A 19,713-nucleotide genomic window follows, 5' to 3' on the forward strand; every position below is an offset into this window, starting at 1 on the left:
TCCACTAGGCCTCTGGCTTGGTCAGCCCAGCTTAGGTGCTACAAACCTGAGCCTGTACAGCCTACTAGACAGAGGGCCCTGCAGGTCCCCAAACTCTAAAAATCTTCAAACTGCTATCAAAAATTAGCCAACTATTCTTTGGAAATGCTATGAAAATTTACCCTTAGTTAAAAATGAAGTTAAACACCTAAAACTAATAAAATGTTTTTAAAAATTAAGAAAAAGGCTCAAAAGAGAAAGGTATTATCACATGTAAAAATATTTAACACATTTTTCTACTGTTTTCAAAAACACATTAGTTTGAGTCATATAACTGGGTGTTTGTACTTCCAAGGTATTGTTTGTGTGCCCAATAACCCACCCAAAAAAAGCAGATAGAGAGAAAAAGAAAATTATTTCTTTAAGATTCTGGTAAGCACAATTAGAATAGTACTTTATAAAACTCTCCATGGCTAACATGCTTAACAGTTAGGCTTTCCAGAGTAGGCATTAAGACCTCAGTTAACCATACTAGAGAAATCATCCTAATGCAATAATCAAAGAATTCTGTATTCAGAACAACATTAAACTCTCAATAACTAAGTGACTCGTGAACTTGTTATTCACTTGTGCCGACATAATTCCTGAACAGCATTTAAATCAAAAACCTATAGAAAGTACTGACTAAAACTAGGAACAAATTACTTAATACCTGAGACTCAATGCCCAAATTCTTCTGAGCATTGATTCTAAGAGCCAATCTCTTAGCGATTTCTAATTTCTCAGCATTTCCTGCAGTTGGAGCAGGAACACTAGATGTTCCAGGAGCAGCCATATCCTTCACTCTCTTCTTTGAATTAAACATGCTTTCAATTTGCTCATCAATCTAAACAAGAATAAAAGAAAAGGTTATTAAAAAATATACGAATTTAGGTATGTCTACAGAAACTAATAAAGAATATTTCTACCAAAAATCTAGAATCAGTTACGTTTATGTTAATTCAACCCCACAGACCAACAGGAAAATATACCAGTTATTCATTAAGGATGACATTTTTTATTTTAAAAAAATCAGTTGTCTATGGTGAAAAAAATTAGAAAACAAAGATAAATGCTGTCTGAACCACTTATGAAGACTCCTGCGTGGTCCACAGAATACATCCCAGTTCATCAGTGAGGAACATGTGCTGTCAAGACAGAGCAGCTAATATGATGCAGCTAAGATGCTCCACAGCTCAGGCCTTGAGGCCAAATTATACTGCAATGAGGCCAGAAGGGCAATAACTCAAGACCAGTGGACAATTAAAAAACTAATGTATGATTCTCAGAACGAATGGTACATGTTCCTAAGACAAGGCTCCCAAAATTCTCAACTCCTAAAATGCAACTGGATTTGTCTAAAAAACTGGGTAACAGAATCAGAAAGATGGCTTTACTGCTTTATTCCTTTGAACCAAGAAAGGAAAAAAATGCAGGCTGTTCCCCATCAAAGTAAGAGCAATGCTGAAAGCCTCTGCTCCCCAGGAATCTCGAGTCCCACTGTGACTGTGTAATCCCCAGGTTTGCCACATCTACCTCGTAAACCATTTGCATTTCCTTTTAAAGATGCCTTTTGCCCAACAATGATGACTGACATTGCCAACTAAAGAGATGCGAGCCCCTTCGTATACTCAAATTAGGCTAAAAAGTCCTTATCTTTTAAATCTCAAAAGCAAAGGAAATTTTGTTCAGGATTTAAAATTAATTAGGTTAATTTACAAAAAGACCTTTTACTGAAGTAGAAATAATCAACTTAGCTTCTTTTTAAAACCTGTTATCTAATACGGGCTTTTAGTTATCAGCTACTTTTAAATTCAACATTTAACTGAGTAAAACTGTTTTAAATTAAACAGCATTCATGGCATTAAAATCCAAAACAAATGCACAAAATCAGAAATGGGGAATGTGTATGGTGCTAGTTGACAGGGGTAACTTTATTTTTTACTTTATTCACTTCAGTTTTGTTGTGATTTTTTTACCAAAATTATGTATTATTTTAACAACCAGAGAAACAACCAAAATATTTCACTGTGATTTTAAAAAATGTTCAAACTAACAACAACAACAACAAAAACCTAAGGTGGTTTAAAAACATGGCCCCAAATTCTTTAATCCTCTTCTTTCCTTCAAGAGGTGAAGCCTGTCCTTGAGTATGGAATGGACTTAGTCACTGGCTTCTAACAGAATAAAGTGGAAGTGCTAGTGTGTGAATTAGGAGGCAAGTATTAAAAGGAACTAAGTCTTCCTCTTGGCTCTCTCTCGGATCACTCGCTCTGGGGGAAGGCCGCTGCCATGTTGTGAGGACACACAGGCAGAGCAGTCAAGAATGGAAGCATTCTGCCAACATCAAAGTGAGTGAGCCACCTTGGAAGAAGATGGTCCTGCCTCAGTCAAGCCTTCGAATGACTGCAGCCTGGGACAACAGCTGGGACTGAGTGAGATCATAAGGCAGAACTCAGGAACTGTGAGATAATAAATGTTTGTTTTAATCTATTAAGTTTGGATTAATTTGTTACACCCTAACAGATAACCAAAACATTGACTTAACTAAGTTTTAAGCCAGTCTGGTATGCAGAAAAAAATAGCCTATGGTTAATAGGAGACCTGGGTTCTGGTCCTGGCTGTACTTAACAGCCAGTGTGGTTGTGGGCCAAATACTTTTCCCGGGCCTCAGTTTCCTCAAATGACAAGGTCAGAATGAATTCTTGATTTCCAAAATTGTGTTCTAAACTAATGTTTAATAGGCTATGTCAAAAACATGTTATATGATCAAAGATCAAATATGTTGGAGCATTTCTGGGTTAAACAAAATTAAACAAGTTTAAGGACTTTTCACATCCTTTGATATGCTAATACTAATACCACTACTGGTATATACTAGGCAGATTTTCCAAAATTATTTTGTAATGAAAACATCTTTTTCTAAACTTCAAGCTCCTGGGGGTTTAGGGTTCCAAAGAATACTCTGTAAAGCCTTCAGCTTGCTAATTCCTCAGGGTCCCTCTTCACAAATAATTCCATAAGCTAAGAACATGGACTCTGAAATAAGAATTGAATGAGTACAGATCTCAGCTCTTCCCCATAATCACTGTATAAATCTGAAAGTTATTATTTCTTTAAGACTCAGTCTCCTCAATTATAAAATGGAAATATTCTTGAGTTTCTACCTCATATGGCTACTGTAAAGAATAGAATAATCCCTGTAAAGAACTTGGCACACTACATGGCACTTAGTAGCACTCAATAAATGTTGACTATATCAATAATAGTATCCTATAACGATTACATTTAAAAAGATAAAACAACATTTTTACCAATGTTGTTAAAGATATAGGGAGCCAGGCACTCTCACACACCACTAGAATGCAAATTGGTATACTCCCCTTGTTCGAGGACAATCTGATAATATTAAGACCAAATTGGATACACCCTTTGGCCTAGCGAGTCCTTTTTAGACACTCATCCTCAAGACTGAAGCTGATGAATGTGCTAAGTTAAATGTGCAAGGATGAGCAATGAAGTATAGTTTATGATAGTAAAGTACAAATAATATATAGAAACAATCCATATATTCAAACATAGGGGTTTGATTCATTAAATGGTGGAACAGCCATATAATGAAATATTATGTGGCCACCAAGAATAATGTACTGAAATGGGAAGATTTCAACATAAGACTACTTTTGTAAAGAAGGCTGTAAAGCAATCTGATCTCATTTTTATGAAAATGAGACATAAATATGGATACATGTGAATATATTACGTATATACACAGAAAAAGGTTGGGAAGGGTATAAACCAAGGTCTCCACTAATTGGGTATCTCAACAAGCATATGGTAAGAACTCCAGTACAAAAGGAACAACTGCTTCAATTGGCAAGAATGAAGCTAGAACAACAATACTTACGTCGACTGCAGCGTCCTCATCATCTGAATCTTGCAGACCAAGAGCTGCTTTTTGTAATTTCTTCCTCTCATTAGCCAAAGCTTGTTCTGTTTCATCAAACTTAAATCCCTTACCAGAGAATCCACTACTCTTTTTAATTATTTTCCCTTCCTTTAAAGGAAAAACAAAAAAAAAGTTAACTTCATAGTACAAAACTTTAATGTTCAGGAATTTATGGCAATTAAATATTTTTCAAGGTGGTATATGCTAATGTAATAAAAATACTTCATCTGCCATGTGAGAAAAAAATAAGAACTCTATGTAGACTACTCAAAATACTAAACTGAAGTAAAAGGAAGTATTTTGTTTTTACTCCTTTTTTCCCTCTAGAGATAAAAAATAATCCTTTCAAGATTTACATGTATTTAATACTTGTAAACACAATAATGATTTGCATAAAAATGGGAGTTAAAACATGGAAGGACCTGGAAGGTATTATGCTAAGTGAAATAGGTCAAATAAGACAAATGATAATGTCGTCTTACTTATAGGTGGAATCTAAAGAAAACAAATGAACAAACAAAACAGAAACAGACTCATAGAGAACAAAGTGATAGTTGCTGGATGGAAGGGGGTTGGGCAGATGGGTGGAAAAGGTGAAGGATTAAGAGGTACAAATTGGCAGTTACAAAAGAGTCACGATGTAAAGCAAAAGGAATATAGTCAATAACACTGCAATAACTATGTATAGTGCCAGGTGGGTACTAGACTACTCGGGGGAATTCACTTCGTAAATTATGTAAATGTCAACCCACTATGCTGTACACCTAAAACTAATATAAAATAATACTGACTGTCAATTGTAATTGGAAATAATTTTTTTTTAAATGGGAGTTAAAAAACTCACAGCTTTCTGTTGATCTTTGAAATCACTCCAAAGTTTCTCTAGATCAGGAGGCACTGCAGTCCCTGACAATTCAAGAGCTTTAATGATGTCACCAGCATAGCGAGCTTGATCTTCTGTGATAAAAGTATATGCGTAGCCCTAATGAATGATAAAAAGTAGAGCTTTTAGACACAAACAAGGTAAATCTTATTTCAATCACAAACAAGATAAAATCGAAACCACCCAATAAATCCTTTTAAAACTAACTCTGTTATTAAAGAATTTTAAAAACCTAAGAGTCCTACTAAATGATTCAAAATAAAATATCTTAAGTTTAATATATAAAAATGAAATAAGAAAAGCAGAAAATTTCTAATTTCTTATGCATAAAGTAGAAATATGTTTTACATAAATGCACAATTGTGTTGTCATACATATTGTCTTTTTTTTTTTTTTTTAAGATTTTATTGGGAAATCGGGGGAAGGGGAACAGACAAGTTGCTGTTGTTTTATTCTTCAGTCTAGTTGTGGAAGATGTCGCTTCACTGGCCCAAGCTGGCACCATCATTGTGCTCTTCTCGGGCGAGGCAGATCAGTCGCCGGCTTCTGGACGGCCACTCACAGCGGCTTGCTGGCCGCTCACGCTGGCTGCTGGCTACACACGGTAGCCCGTGGCAACCCACTGCCACAGGAGCTGCAGACCACGCCATCGCCGGCGACCCAGCAGCCCAGCTCCCAGGTTGAGCTGTTGTTCAGCATCTTAGCTGTAGAGAGCAGTGTCACTGGCCCTCATATGTGGGATCCGAACCGGGGCCCTCTGGCATCCCAAGCCAGTTCTTAACCAACGCGCCACTCGGCCGGCCCCATATTGTCTTTAATATAGTATTTTTATCTTTCCCTTTTTTGTTTGCGTTTTCTTCCTCCACTGCCTACTGCACCACTTTAACCCAGCTAACCCGTATCAACTTCTTAAAAATGTAGCTTTCCATATTTAAGACCAATAAAAGATATAAAAACATGTGTGTGTATACATGTATATGTTGTTTTATATATTTATTTATTTTTGTAACCATCTTGCAACATGAAGTCAGCTACATCACCTCCCTGGGATTCTCTAAAGCCTAAGATTTCACATGTCCCCCAGCAGCTTTTTGGTTCAGCCAAGAGAAAGACTGGAGTTAGAAGTGCAGGAATAGCAAACCACAATCAGCTTGCCAGTTTCACAAAATACTCTGCTCCTACCATTAAACTGTTATAAGTTTTAAAACATGGTTTAATATTTTACTTCAGAAATATCTAGTCACCAGATTTGACCCATGGTCTGCTTCTGTACTGCCCATGAGCTAAGAATGGTATTACATTATTTTTAAGGTTGTGTACATGTATACATGTGTACACGCACACGCACACGCACACACACCAGAGACTATATGTGGCTCCAAGAGGCTACAAATTTTACTACCTGGCCCTTTACACAGAAAGTTGCCCAAATCCACAGAATACTGAGGTTAAAAGAATACATGCCATCACTACTTAATTAGCTGTGTAACCTTTGGCAAGTAACTTAACTTGTGTGTGCCTCAACTTTTCTCATCTATTAAATGGGAGTGATATTATCGACCTCAAAGGGAAGTTGTGAGGATGTAATGAGATGATATATATAAAGCATTTCTATGTCTGACACTTAATCAGTACTCCATAAATATAACTTACACCCACTATTAATATTATTATTAATATTAATAGAAGTGACTATTAATATTATTATTGCTTCAATATGCAGAAATGTCTAGGGTTGGAATATCAAGTACATCATCATCAATGTTTCCAACAACGGAATATTCTGCTGCCTTCAAAAAGAATAAATTAGGGCCAGCCGAGTGGCGCGTTGGTTAAGAGCTGACTTGGGGCGCCAGCTCTGAGCAGTAGGGCCCCGGTTCGGATCCTACATAAAGGCCAGTGACACTGCCCTCTACAGCTAAGATGGTGAACAACAGCTCAACCTGGAGCTGGGCTGCTGTGAGTGGCCGGCGACGGTGTAGGCTGCAGCTCCTGCTGCAGCGGGCTGCCATAAGCTACCGTGAGTGGCCGGCAACCAGCATGAGCGGCCGGCAGCTGGTGTGAGCTGCCAAGAGCCTCCGTGAGAGGCTGTCCAGAGGCCAGCAACAGATCTGCCTCAGCCGGGAAGAGCGCAATGATCATACCAACATGGGCCAGTGAAGAAACATCCTCTACAACTAGACTGAAGAACAAAAGGACAGCAACTTGTCTGTTCCCTTTCCCTGATTCGCCAATGCTGTTCCCTCCCCCAATTCTCCAATAAAGTCTTTAAAAAAAAAAATGCAAAAAAAGAATGGAAAATCATGTGGGGGGAAAAAAAAAAAAGAATAAATTAGACCTATAGACTTACCAGAATACACAAGTCAAAAAAGTAAGTAATATATATGTGTGTTGGGGGTTGGAGGGAGGACAGGGGTGATAGATGTGGGTGTAAGTATAGTTTATGATTCCTGTAATTTTTTAAAAAGCAATGGAAGATCCTGAACTATATACACGGATGTATATTACATATATAGAAATTTTTAGGCAGGAAAAAATATACCTAAAAAGGTACACAAATGGTTAACACCATCTGTCTACTGAGAACAGCTAGGCATCTGATAATTTTAACAATACTTAGACATGCATATGTACAGAAATGATGAACAGCAACTATTCCCCATAGTATGTTGATTGAGGGTTTTCAAAATGTCCCCATAACTTCTATTATCTACTCCTTAAAATAGTAAAGCAACACGTATAGAAATCAAGGTTTTAAAAAATTCTTTTTACTTTGTTGCCTGCTCTTCCAGTCCGCCCTGCTCTGTGCACATAATCCTCATAATGGTTGGGGCAGCTGTAATTTACTACAAGAATCAGCTGTTTCACATCAAGACCTCGAGCAGCAACAGAGGTGGCCACGAGAAGTTTGCAGGTCCCATTCTTAAAGTCATTTATGATGCTATCTCTGTCATATTGATCGATACCTGAAAGTAAATTAAACATAAGAGTTGTAAAAGCACATATTCAAATTAACCTTTCCATTTCCTCTGACACTCAAAGACGTTAAACACAGAGCAAAGAACAAATCCAACTTACACTGACCACACATCCAACAACTATAGTAAAGAAAATAAAACACTAAGGAAATTTAATGGCAAGATCAAAGGTTGCTGCTATTAACTCATTTATTAATCTTCCCAATCTACCCATGTTTGTCCCCTTTCTTGTATGTAAATAAGGCTTATAACTGCAGAAGACTGATCTCAGAATCACTAACTTAAACCTGTTTTGGTAACAACAAAGGGCAGATACATTCAGCCTATACCGATAGGAGTCAGATCTCTCTCCTTCTTCTGTAGGTTATTTAAAGCCTTACTACTCAGTTTTGTCCAAGCACCAGAAGCAGCATCACATGGGAGCTTGCTGGAAATGCAGAATTTCAGATCCTACCCCAAACTACTGAGTCAGATTCTGCATTTTAACAAGATACTTAGGTGATTACATATGCACATTAAAGTCTGAGGTGCACTGGTTAAATTTACCCAATGGGATCTCTCTTAAATATGTTACCCAAAGAGCCTCAGGCTGAGTGACAAAGCAGAGCATAAAATCAAAACGTTCTATTACAAGATGTGCCCAGGACACAAATATATTTGATGATAGGGTACCCAGGAATCTCTAGTCATCAGAGAAAGGAATGGGATGAATTCTCAAACATTAAAACTCATTTTTGCAGCAGGAGATACTCGAAGATTTCATACAAAATCTAATTTTAACATATAAAGAATATTTAGCATCTATGTATTTATTAACAATGAATTTATATTATTACCTAAAATTTTAAATGTACTCTATAAAGAGTGAATTAAATCAAGTATTTGGATCTTATGTCAAAAAAACTAGGATCCAACACTCAAAAGTCTCGTAAGAAAAATTAATGGAACTGATAACAGCATAAATTTAACTTTATAATTAAAAGATACTACAATTAAAAGATACTAAAACTTGTACTTTAGCCTAAGGTATCCCAACTACTAACCCAAATGCACATATTTTATTCCACAGAACTGAACATAATATGCTAACTGAAGTATATGGGACGCCTGCCCAGCAACCATTAAGCCTCTTTTTTTTTTAACATAACCCCAATTTTGTTCACATATTTAGCCAACACATGGTCACATATATCAAATCAGAGATAAGCCTAATTCTCAGTCATAGGAGGTAAATTAGGATTAGTGTAAACCAAGCCTTCTCAAACTTTCTGTTTGAGAAGGCTTGGTTTATACTAATACTCTTGTACTCTTAATTAAATTACTCTATACTCTTAAATAAATTAATAAAGACCAGATCCAGACAGCTTTAGTTTATTACAGGTCATCTCTATCAATAGTTAATGTATTAAAAACTAGAACTGAGAACATTTTTAAATACTTATTAACTTATTTAAAAATAACAATAAAGCAACTACATGTTAAAATAAAAGTTTTTTGTTTTTGTTTTTGTTTTTTTTTAGCTGAGCCATCCTGCCACTGTTGGCAGCTCAGCAGCTGCTCAGCTCAGGCCGGGACTCGAACCACTGTTGCTCAGAGCTCACACTCTTGAGCAAGCTCTTAACCAACTGAGCCACTCGGCTGGCCCAATAAAAGACATTTTTGTGAAAAAGTTTTTCCAAAACTAACAAAATATTTTATAAGAGACAAATGGAATTTTCATAATTTTGCAAATTTCTTTAATGTGGTTTAATAGAAGATAGTTGGAATCTCATGTCTTCTACACTCAATTTGTTTCAATATGACATGCCATGCAGTCCCTAGAAAACTACACTATACACTCACGAGAGAAGGAGAGTTACAAAGGTAATAACATGGTGAAGTTATTACAGAAATTCTTTTCACTTCATGAATCCCCCGAAAGTGTCAGAGACCCTCAGGAGTCCCAGGACAATACTTTTTTTTTTTTTTAATTTTTATGAGTTTATTTAACCCAGGCCAACACTTTAAGAACCACTCATCATTCCCCTTGCCTATGAATGATTTAGGCATAAGCAGATGATGCAATTTTGACCTAAGAGATAAAAATACAAACTGGGGATTATGGAAAAACATTTCCTTACTTACATAAGAAACACACATTTCCACTAATGTAGTTGAAGCTCTTATTTGACCAACCCTCCTACAGATAACTATAAATTGTGGTAAAACTGTAACGGACAACTATGAAGGCACTAGAGAGTGACTAAAAGCAGGCAGAAACTGGAAGGGAGTTGACATTGGAAAGAATGTTAATGACACTGGCTGAGTTTACAGGATTTTATTTATTTAAAATTTCAGGATCTGAAATTCTGCAGCCCAGGTAGGGAAGTCAAAACGTGAGTAAAAAACAGTCTCACTGACAAAAAAACAGAAGAAAGAGTTCAGGACAAACTCAAGACCAGAAAAGAGGAGATAAAACCTGGAAAGACCAGAGCGGGCATACTCAACTGTGCATAAAAATGCTGCCCAAATAAATATCTGACCCCTAAACTACATATACATGAAACAGAATCTAAGCACCTCAGCTATGGTTAAAATAAATCAATAGAGATTTCAGATGTTGCCAATTGCAAAAACTGAGTTTGTAATGTGTCCAGCCAAGCCAATGCTTTATTTAAAAAACAAAACTCCCACATATGGAAGTCCCACATATATTTAACAATGATGACGTTACAAATAAATTAAAATATTACTTTAAGGTTTCAATTAAAGCTCTACTGTGAAGTCATAAAACCACTACGTAACATGCTACAATGGAAAAGAATATAACATGAATCAGAAAATTTTAAGTTTAATTCCTTTTTAGCTGATTAATAGCTATGGAACTTGGTCAAACCAATGTATTTGTTTTCTTATTTTATATCTAAGATGAAATAATGCTTACCCCCACAGAGCTGTTGTGAATAAAAACTGAGACAGATGACATAAATTTTAGTTCTAAATTAAGAGTACAAAGTAAATAGTATAATTCAGAATACAACCCAGTACTTGGCTAAGTTAAGTGCTTAATAGATATTTCACTAAACATTACCTCCGTGAAGAGACATGCAAGGATAAGATGCTCTCATTAAATCTTTCAGAAGCCCATCAGCATGTTCCTGCTTATCCACAAAAATAATGACAGATCCTGATTCTTGATAATGGCCCAGAAGCTCAAGTAACTTCAAGAATTTCTTTTCTTCTTCAATCACAATCTGAAAACACCAAATTCCACCAAGTTAATGGAATGAAAACACAAATACATCTCTTAAACAAAAATATTCCTTTTATTTGTGGCAAATGGATAAATGACAACACCTTGCTATCTATATTTATGCATATATACATAGATTCATTGATAGATAGATATATGAAGCAGGAAAGTGTTGATTTTAATTAGTAAACCAATAAGACAAAAAAGTTTTTGTAACTTTCAGAGACTAAAAGGCTTGCAAAATGTGGACAAATGATCATCTGTTCTCTCTGCCTCTTAACTTCACAACCTATTAATCAAAGAACAAGATAGCTATGGGACATTTCTATCTACCAGCCCATCACTTATAGTGAAAGAAACTAAAAGGGTATTTTAAACAGTTCCAGGGAATAGTATATTCAAGTGTTTCTGGTAAAATGTTAAAGGCTGCAGTTGATGCATACTATTTAACTTTAGAAATTATCTGCCTACATCACAATGATCCCAACAGGCTCACACGCTGCCTAAGCATCCAGAGAACTGGGGATTTCCTAAGGATTGTACACACCACTTGTTGCTCCACATCCGAGCAAACCACACTCCTGCCTCCAACCTGCACTTCAATGGGTTTACTCAGGATTCTGCGAGCCAAAGCCTCCATAGCTCTGGGAAAAGTAGCTGAAAACATAACTGTCTGTCGATCAGGACGGACGTTATCCACAATGCGCATGACCTGAGAAAACATTAGAAATCAATATGGTGAGTGTGGTGAAAAGTCATACAATGCTAAAACCAAGTAGAAGGAATTTGAGAACATCTATTCAGTGACTTGTTACCTAATTATATTACAATTCATTTTACCTCGTAATTTGCTCCTCTCAGTTTCCCTCTCTCAAGAAATGACAACTCTTGTCATCCGTATGTTTAGGAAAAAATCTAGGAGCCCTCTCTGACTATAAATGCTCTTACTAATCTCACACCCAAGCGATCAACAAATTCAGTAGTCTCGATCTTCCAACTGTATCTAGGATACAACCACTCTCCATTAGATATCACTGTTTTCCTTCACTTATTCAACACGTTTTTATTGAGCAACCATTATGTGCCAAGCATTGTTCTAAGTGCTTGAAATATGCAATAAAAATAGACAAAACTTGTCTTCATGGAGCTTATATTCTAATGAGGTAGACAGATAAATATATTATGTGTCAAATGGCAGTAAGAGCTACAGAAACAAATAGAACAATGAATGCAGACATCCTGTTAAGGAGGTGGGATACAGGCACCAATTGCCTCCATGTGTACGAGTCATGGCGGAATCAGGGAGTCCTAGTATTCTTGTGGTGACTGGTATAAAAAAGGAAAAAAAAGACTTAATAATGGTTTCAAGGGAGGTTGTGGTGAGTGGTCAGAAACTGGGAAGGGAGAAGAACTTGCCAAGAATATAAAGAATTCTAGGACCACATTTTCACTCTAATCAAAGATGTGAATGCTGAGAAAGGGACTGTCCTACCTAAGGCACTTGGAAATCTTGGGTTCCTGGCCAACACACCTCAACCGTATCTCATTTGGCTTATTTCAACTGTATCCTAACAGGTCTCCAACTGTATCCTAACAGGTCTCATGCCTTTTCTACTGCCTAATCTGAAATCTGTTCTCCGCCCAGCAGCCAGAATGATGGCTTTAAAACATACGCCAGTGCTTTCAGTTAAAGACTACTAGTTGAGCACGTGCATTTACTTCTCTTCCCTTGAAAAACCCTGTAAAAATGTAACAATACAGGGGTTGTTTTTTAAAATTGTACAAACCAACAAAGACAAAGAAAATAAGACAGAAGGTAGCAACATTTTGATTAGGTGGCACCTGACTTAGCAGACTCAGAAAAACTAAATACTAAAACGAGAACAAGATTTTCAAGGAGTGACCCTTAAGAGGGTCACTTTTTACCACCTGACCTCTACATAAATGAGTCAATTTAAGTCCTCTTTAATGTTTTCTAGTCGCATTCCATAATTTTCTCCAGATATATCTTACACATCTTTTGTCAAGGTTTATTTTTTCCATGCTTTTATAAATTATACGTTTTTTAAAATTCATTTTCTAACTTACTAGGAAAAGGAATGTAGTAAATGATTTTGTTTACTGTGTGTCCAAAACTTTACTATTCTATCAATTCTAATTATTTATCCGTAGATTATTTTGAGTCTTCTACAAAGATAATCATATCATCTGCAAATAACAGATGTTTCTTCCTTTCCAAACACTATACCCTTTGCTTGCATACTGTGCTAGGGCATCCTGTAAAATGCTGGATGGGTGTTAAGTATTTTACTTTGTTTCTTATGTTAATAGTTTCACAGTTTCACCAGTGAGTATGTTTTCTATAGGCTTTTTGATAGATACTCTTTATTAGATAAGAGAGGTTCCTGACTAATCTCAGTGTGTTTTTAAATCATGAGTGAAATTTCATCAAATGCCTTTTCTACATCATTTGAGATAATGGTATGCTTTTTTCCTCTCTTCTGATAACGGGATAGATTATATTACTTGATTTTTCTAATGTTAAACCAGCCTTATATCCAAAGATACTAACTTCAATATGATTTATTATCTATTTTAAGCATTGCTATATTTGGTTTCCCGATTTATTTTTTAGGGTTTTTGCATCATTGTACGTAAAACTGTATCTTAACTTGATTGATGATGAGATCAATATTATACATTGACTATAAAGTGGAATAGCCACTATGGGAAAGTTTGACCGTTTCTTAAAAAGTTAAACAGAAATTACAATCAAATCCAGAAACTCTACACCCTAGTATCAACCTACCCAAGAGCAATGAAGACACAGGTCCCCACAAAGACTCAAATGGAAATGTTCATAGCAGCATTATTCATAATACCCAAAAAGTGGAATACAAATGTTCAACTGATTAATGGATAAACAAAATAGGACATCTATCCAAATGATAGAATACCAACTACTCAGCAACAAAAGGAATTAAATATTGGCACATGCTATGACATGGATGGTCCTCAAACACATTATGCTGAGGGAAAAAAGCTAGATGTATACAACACGATTCCATTTAGATGAAAGTCCAGGAAAGGCACATCTGTAAAGATAGAAAGCAGATTAGTGGCTGCCTCAGGCTGGGGTGGAAACAGGAAATGACTACAAACAGGCACAAGGCACCTTCCTGGTGACGGAAATGTTCTAAAACAGGATTGTGGTGATGGCTACACAAATCTGTATGTATACTAAAAACCAGGTGAATTTTATGGTGCCTAATTAGACCTTAATAGAGCCCTTTTAAAAATAAAAGATTACAATGATCTTATAAATTGGTGAGTATTCCCTCTTTTTTATACTTTGAAATAAGGTATGACTTGAATGTCTGGTAGAACTTGCTAGTAAAAAATAGGAACTAATGTTTTCCTTGATTTCTTTAATAAATGTAAGACTATTTCAGTGTTCTCGTTCTTGAGTCTGTTTAAAGCTCTCCAATATACTAGTATATACAACATGGAGAAAATAGACTTGGCAAGGAGATGAAAATTTTAAGAAACTATAATTCTATCAGTATTCAGAGAAACCTGAAATTTCTGCATCTATGAAACAAGAACAGGATGCCATTTAAAATAAATATTCAGAGGAAAGAAAGGACATTTTAGAAATCAAATTCAAAAATTCAATAGAAAAGTTGAAAGCTTAGAGTTTAGAAAATCTGGAGGAATAATGCTGCCTGCAAACTCTTCTCGAGATAAAAGTGTCAGATTTCATTCACACAGGAGAGCCTTTACTTGCTAAATGTCTAAATAGTGTTCCATGGCACTGAACCCACACCCAGCATTTTCCTAATTGCCTCTACGGCTCACAAAATAATCGTTAACTTAATCTATAATGTCTTCTCTTCAACAGGTTTTCAGGGATTAATAAATAAACAATTACTGAGCATTTCTCCCTCATGTACTTATGTGTTATGTAGATGCATGTACTTATGGCAATGGATGACTCACACTTTGCATATCAATAGGAAATGTTTTGATCTCATTCTGGAAAAACTTAACTGATTTACCAGAGAGGCCCTATCAGGCCTATATAAAGGTATAAGTAGGCTCTTTGCCTACCTTGAGCATTATCATCAAGATTTCCCATGACTGGGAGGACATTAAAGGGCACCTAGTTCCATCTTCCATGATTCTTCAATTCTACTCTTTCCACATAATGGACCCCTTGTCTCTACTCAAACACAAGTACAAATAGCATATTCACTATCTGCCCCCTCCCACAAAGTAACCATCTCATCTCCAAATAATGCATATCTAGTCCTTTTTCAAATTATGCTCAGATCAAGCTCCCTATAGCTTTCTCACGGTTCTACTCCTTAGGACTCAAAAGATAAATTAGATGCTTCTTTCATGTGAGAGACTTTTTTCAAAGTGTTAAAGGGTGCTACTATTAAGTTCTCTACTACAAGCTAAATATCCCTCGCTCCTTCCTTTAACTGTTTCTCACACGTTCAAGTGTCACCATAATTCTGTTTACTTTCTTTTGAGCTCCTCTCTCATTTAGAATGTAGTCCTTAAATCTAAACACAGTACATGCACTTTCATATGACAAGCAATACATTTTTGAAGAATACACAAACAACTGAAAAGACTGAACACGACTTTAATCTTATCCCTTTCCAATACCTCATTTCTGCTACTGTAGTTTGTAATAAAACCTGTTTTTTGGGCATCTGTAGCATATTATTAACTCAGCTCACATTGACTCACATTGTTCTTCTTAAGAAAAATTTCTACCACCTTTTAACACATATTTCTGTATGTATATATCACTGAAATTTTGTATTTCAGCAAACAGCATGTATGTTTATAGGAATATAAAAGTCTAAGCTAGACAAATGCTTTGTGCTTCAGTTTTTCCATTTGGAAAATATAAACAACATATGTATCTAGATAATGAAGTAGTTAAAGGCATGAATTAAAGCAATGTATTTGAAAGTACAATAAAACTACAAAATATGAAAAACTCAAGTTTCTATTATTAGCATTCCAAATCTAATTTTACCAACTGATAGGCTTAGATGGCTAAGGAAAGCCTGTACAAATAACTCCTGAACAAGTTCTATGGGGAAGTAAAAACATAAATATCTACTTCAATTCCATATGCCTCCAACCCGCTATACTATCATGCAACACAACTGTGAGAATTTCAGAAGCCATTCAAATATTTCATTCTCATGGCAGTAACAAGGTTTATTTTATAATACAAAACACTAATGAATTTAATGATTACCTGTGGTTCAAAACCCATGTCAAACATTCTGTCTGCTTCATCTAAAACAACATACGTCACTCGTCGAAGATTTGTGACCCGACCTAAGGTGAGTAAAAAAAAGAGACAGAAAGAGAACTAAAAATCAGTCACAATTCACTTTATGGCTACCAAGAACATTAAAATACTGTAAAGGGAACTAAAATGCCTGACTTAACCAGAGGGGTAAGTTAGGTATCTTTAAACAGTGAAAAGAAATTTTGGTCTACAATGTCTTAATTTAATGGCAAATACTTTCTGACAATGGGTATATGAGGCCCTTTATTTTGTCAAACTCGTCTCTTGCATACCATCATAGGGCCTGAAGAACCTGTAAAATTCAGAAAACAGCCCTCTCCAAAACACATCATAAAACTAAGACTGAGATGAAGCATCGAGCCACATCAGCCATTATCTGACAGCATCACCTAGGAAAAAACATATTAGAGATTACAGCGTATGTGTGGAAAGCAAGTTCCAGTGCTAACTACTTCAGATGCAGAAAACCTCTCTTTATATTATTTCATAACCTACTTCCATATAGTTAAAAACTTCTAATTAGGCATGTCAAAACAGTAATGAGAAGCTATGTAACATCATTAGGTAACATATTACACAAAAACTAAATACCAAATGTATTACATATATACATTTTTCTATACAAAGTCACAAATCCAATTTTATTAAGTGCTCCCACTGGTTTAAATAAATGCAACAGGCTTCTTGGCCAGTGAAAATTAAATGCATACACAGGAAACCCTTTCTAAAGAATTAACACAAGCACTTCTATCAACTGTTGAATCAATCACCTGGCAAAAACATGTACAGTTATCAAATATAAACCAAAAAGACAGATAAGGGAAAAAGGTAAAATTAATCAAGATGAGTTTCAGGAGGAAATTTAATGCAGCATTGAGAAAAAACAAGGGATTATTTCATCAACATTCAACCCAAAATTTTTCATATGCTACACAAGCAAAATTCCTTAACAATTTCGATGTCACTTACCAACTTCATGTAGAATAAGAATGAATACAGAAATTCAAGCAGAATGCTATTAAAAACATGCATTATTCAGTTTTTAATACTCTATTATGTATATACTGACTACTACAATGGAAACCTTTGAAAGCATTTTCTTCAAAAAAAATAGAAATGAGCCCAAATAAATCCTTTCTAATATTTAAGTATTCCATACTAACATTTGCAGCCCCCAGTAATTTTGCAAGGTTGGGAACAGCATTAAATTACCTACCTTTGATGGTTTAAGTCTCAGAAGCCCAGTTCTATAAATCTTGAAGGGCCTTTCTCCACAGAAGTTAAATAATGTCAACAGTTTAGTAACAGTTTTGATATGGAATAATTTAACAAAGCACAACATTTGAGCTAAAAATATGCAGTATTACAAAAGATCAAATTTCTTGAAGCTGCAATATCTTAATTTATCCAGTACAATAAGAAAATACCAGCACCTGTGGAAAGTATAAATTTTACAATAAAAAAAAGGTAGTCTCCCATCATAATAAAAGGAAAATTAGGCCACAGTTGGATTAAAAATCCAAGTAAAGTGCTAAAAAGATCAGATAGAATTACTTCTGAAAAGAAATTGTAATTTAAAATGCAAAACTATTATGAACAATTGGAACAACAGGCTTGTTACAATACAAATTTTAAGATATTACAGCTTTAAGAAGAAATGTAGAAACCCTTTGGTGGTTTCTTGTATCTGCTTTAATAAAATGTACAGAATTTAGAAAGGAGAAAAAAGAACAAAAATATACCCCAGACTTACCACTGTTAGCTGCTAACATGTCAATCATTCGACCAGGTGTACAAACAATAATTTCAGCACCTCTTTTCAGCTCAGCAATCTAATGAAAAAGAGGAAATATTATAGTCTATTTTCACTACTTCTTAAAGAGATGTGAAAATACTGACTGCACGGGGTCCTCGCACAGCTCCATAAGGTAAGACAGTGAGGCCTGATTAGAAGTCTCCAAAGCTTCCTGCTTAATTCTTTGGAATGCTGGAGCACTACTAAACGAATATGTACGTAGTGGCAACATGGTGCTGTCACTTAGAAATCAATGAAAACCAAAGATTTAGACCAATTTTTAATTTAACACAATCCCTCAAAACCAAGATGGGAATATGAGAGAGCAATGAATAAAGCAATTATAGGATCAATGTTTTTCAAAATGAGAGTTGTTTCCATTAGTGAATTATGAAATCAATAAGTCACAACCAGCTTTTTTAAAATGAAAGAATGATAAATATTAGAATGGGTTAGACATTTTAAACTTTTGACTTGTATATAAAAATATTATGCATGCATGTACCAGGTTATCTTGTAAATGAATTTCTTAGTCTAGGCTATGGTGAAAAGAATTGACCAAGAAAAACTTAGAAAACTAAGTTCATGTTTAAAATAAGATTGGGATAACATAAGCAAATATTCCCAAAGTATGTTCTAAAACCTAAGAATACTAGTCCTCAGAAAGGGTTCTGTGGTTAAAATAAGTTCAGAATGCCATTTAATTTATCTAATTTTTCTAGCATCACAATATACATTAATTTATTAAATACTAAGAAGTCCTTCAGGAAAGAAACCTGTTTTAACTTTGTATATGCTAACATTTCTAAAACTTATTTGATCATAGAACCCAGTTTTTTCCTTCTACTTAAAAAAGCAAAATATCCCATGATGATCATTCTTTAGAAGACACCTGGAGAAATGCCAAACTAAAGAGAGTGAAAGTATGTTTAAGTAATTCTTGCTAAAATCATTTAACAATACAGATGAAACTCATATTAATGCATTTCACTCATCGCCACCATTCAAAGATGTCACATGGATTAGAGAAAATAAATGCTGGTCCAGGAATCAGAAGACCTAGATTCTACGACAAAAGACATCTTGTTAACCTAACGACTTTGGTCAACTTACCTAACCTTTCTGAACATTTCCTTATCTGTAAAATGGAAAAAAATATCTGCCTTCTTTGAGCAAACAAAGACAAAAAGGAACAGGAAAGCTAAGTCATTTTTGAATGACTCAAAAATTACAAAATGTAACATTTACGTAATTCATTCTTAACTCTTATTTTCATACCTCATAGTTTTTCGATTTTAGAAGCAATCGCTGTATAAAACACTGAAAAAGTCACTTTTACATTATTAAATTGCTCAATTTAATAATTAAAAGACTGGAGGGGCCAGCCAAGTGGCACGTTGGTTAAGAGCTGGCATGGGACGCCAGAGGGCCCTGGTTCAGATCCCACATATGAGGGCCAGTGACGCTGCCCTCTACAGCTAAGATGCTGAACAACAGCTCAACCTGGAGCTGGGCTG

The 19,713-nt window shown here is 35.4% G+C and overlaps 1 protein-coding gene across 2 annotated transcripts in view; it reads right to left on the reverse strand.

The window, feature by feature from the left end:
* Window positions 1-19,713, reverse strand: part of DDX46 (DEAD-box helicase 46) — a 45,393-nt gene that overhangs the window by 9,916 nt on the left and 15,764 nt on the right. Inside the window, exons 12-19 of one of the 2 annotated variants that reach the window (XM_019642239.1) lie at window positions 18,155-18,233; window positions 16,345-16,427; window positions 11,608-11,772; window positions 10,899-11,061; window positions 7,623-7,816; window positions 4,812-4,949; window positions 3,926-4,075; window positions 692-865 (exon numbers count right to left, since the gene is read on the reverse strand). In XM_019642239.1, the coding sequence (XP_019497784.1) occupies window positions 692-865; window positions 3,926-4,075; window positions 4,812-4,949; window positions 7,623-7,816; window positions 10,899-11,061; window positions 11,608-11,772; window positions 16,345-16,427; window positions 18,155-18,233 (1,146 nt within the window). Of the gene's footprint in view, window positions 1-688; window positions 866-3,925; window positions 4,076-4,811; window positions 4,950-7,622; window positions 7,817-10,898; window positions 11,062-11,607; window positions 11,773-16,344; window positions 16,428-18,154; window positions 18,234-19,713 lie in introns of both variants that reach the window. The other variant, XM_019642238.1, reaches the window with a different exon arrangement.

Source organism: Hipposideros armiger, unplaced genomic scaffold (genome assembly GCF_001890085.2).
Source record: "Hipposideros armiger isolate ML-2016 unplaced genomic scaffold, ASM189008v1 scaffold_66, whole genome shotgun sequence".
In the NCBI taxonomy this organism is placed as follows: Eukaryota; Metazoa; Chordata; class Mammalia; order Chiroptera; family Hipposideridae; genus Hipposideros; species Hipposideros armiger.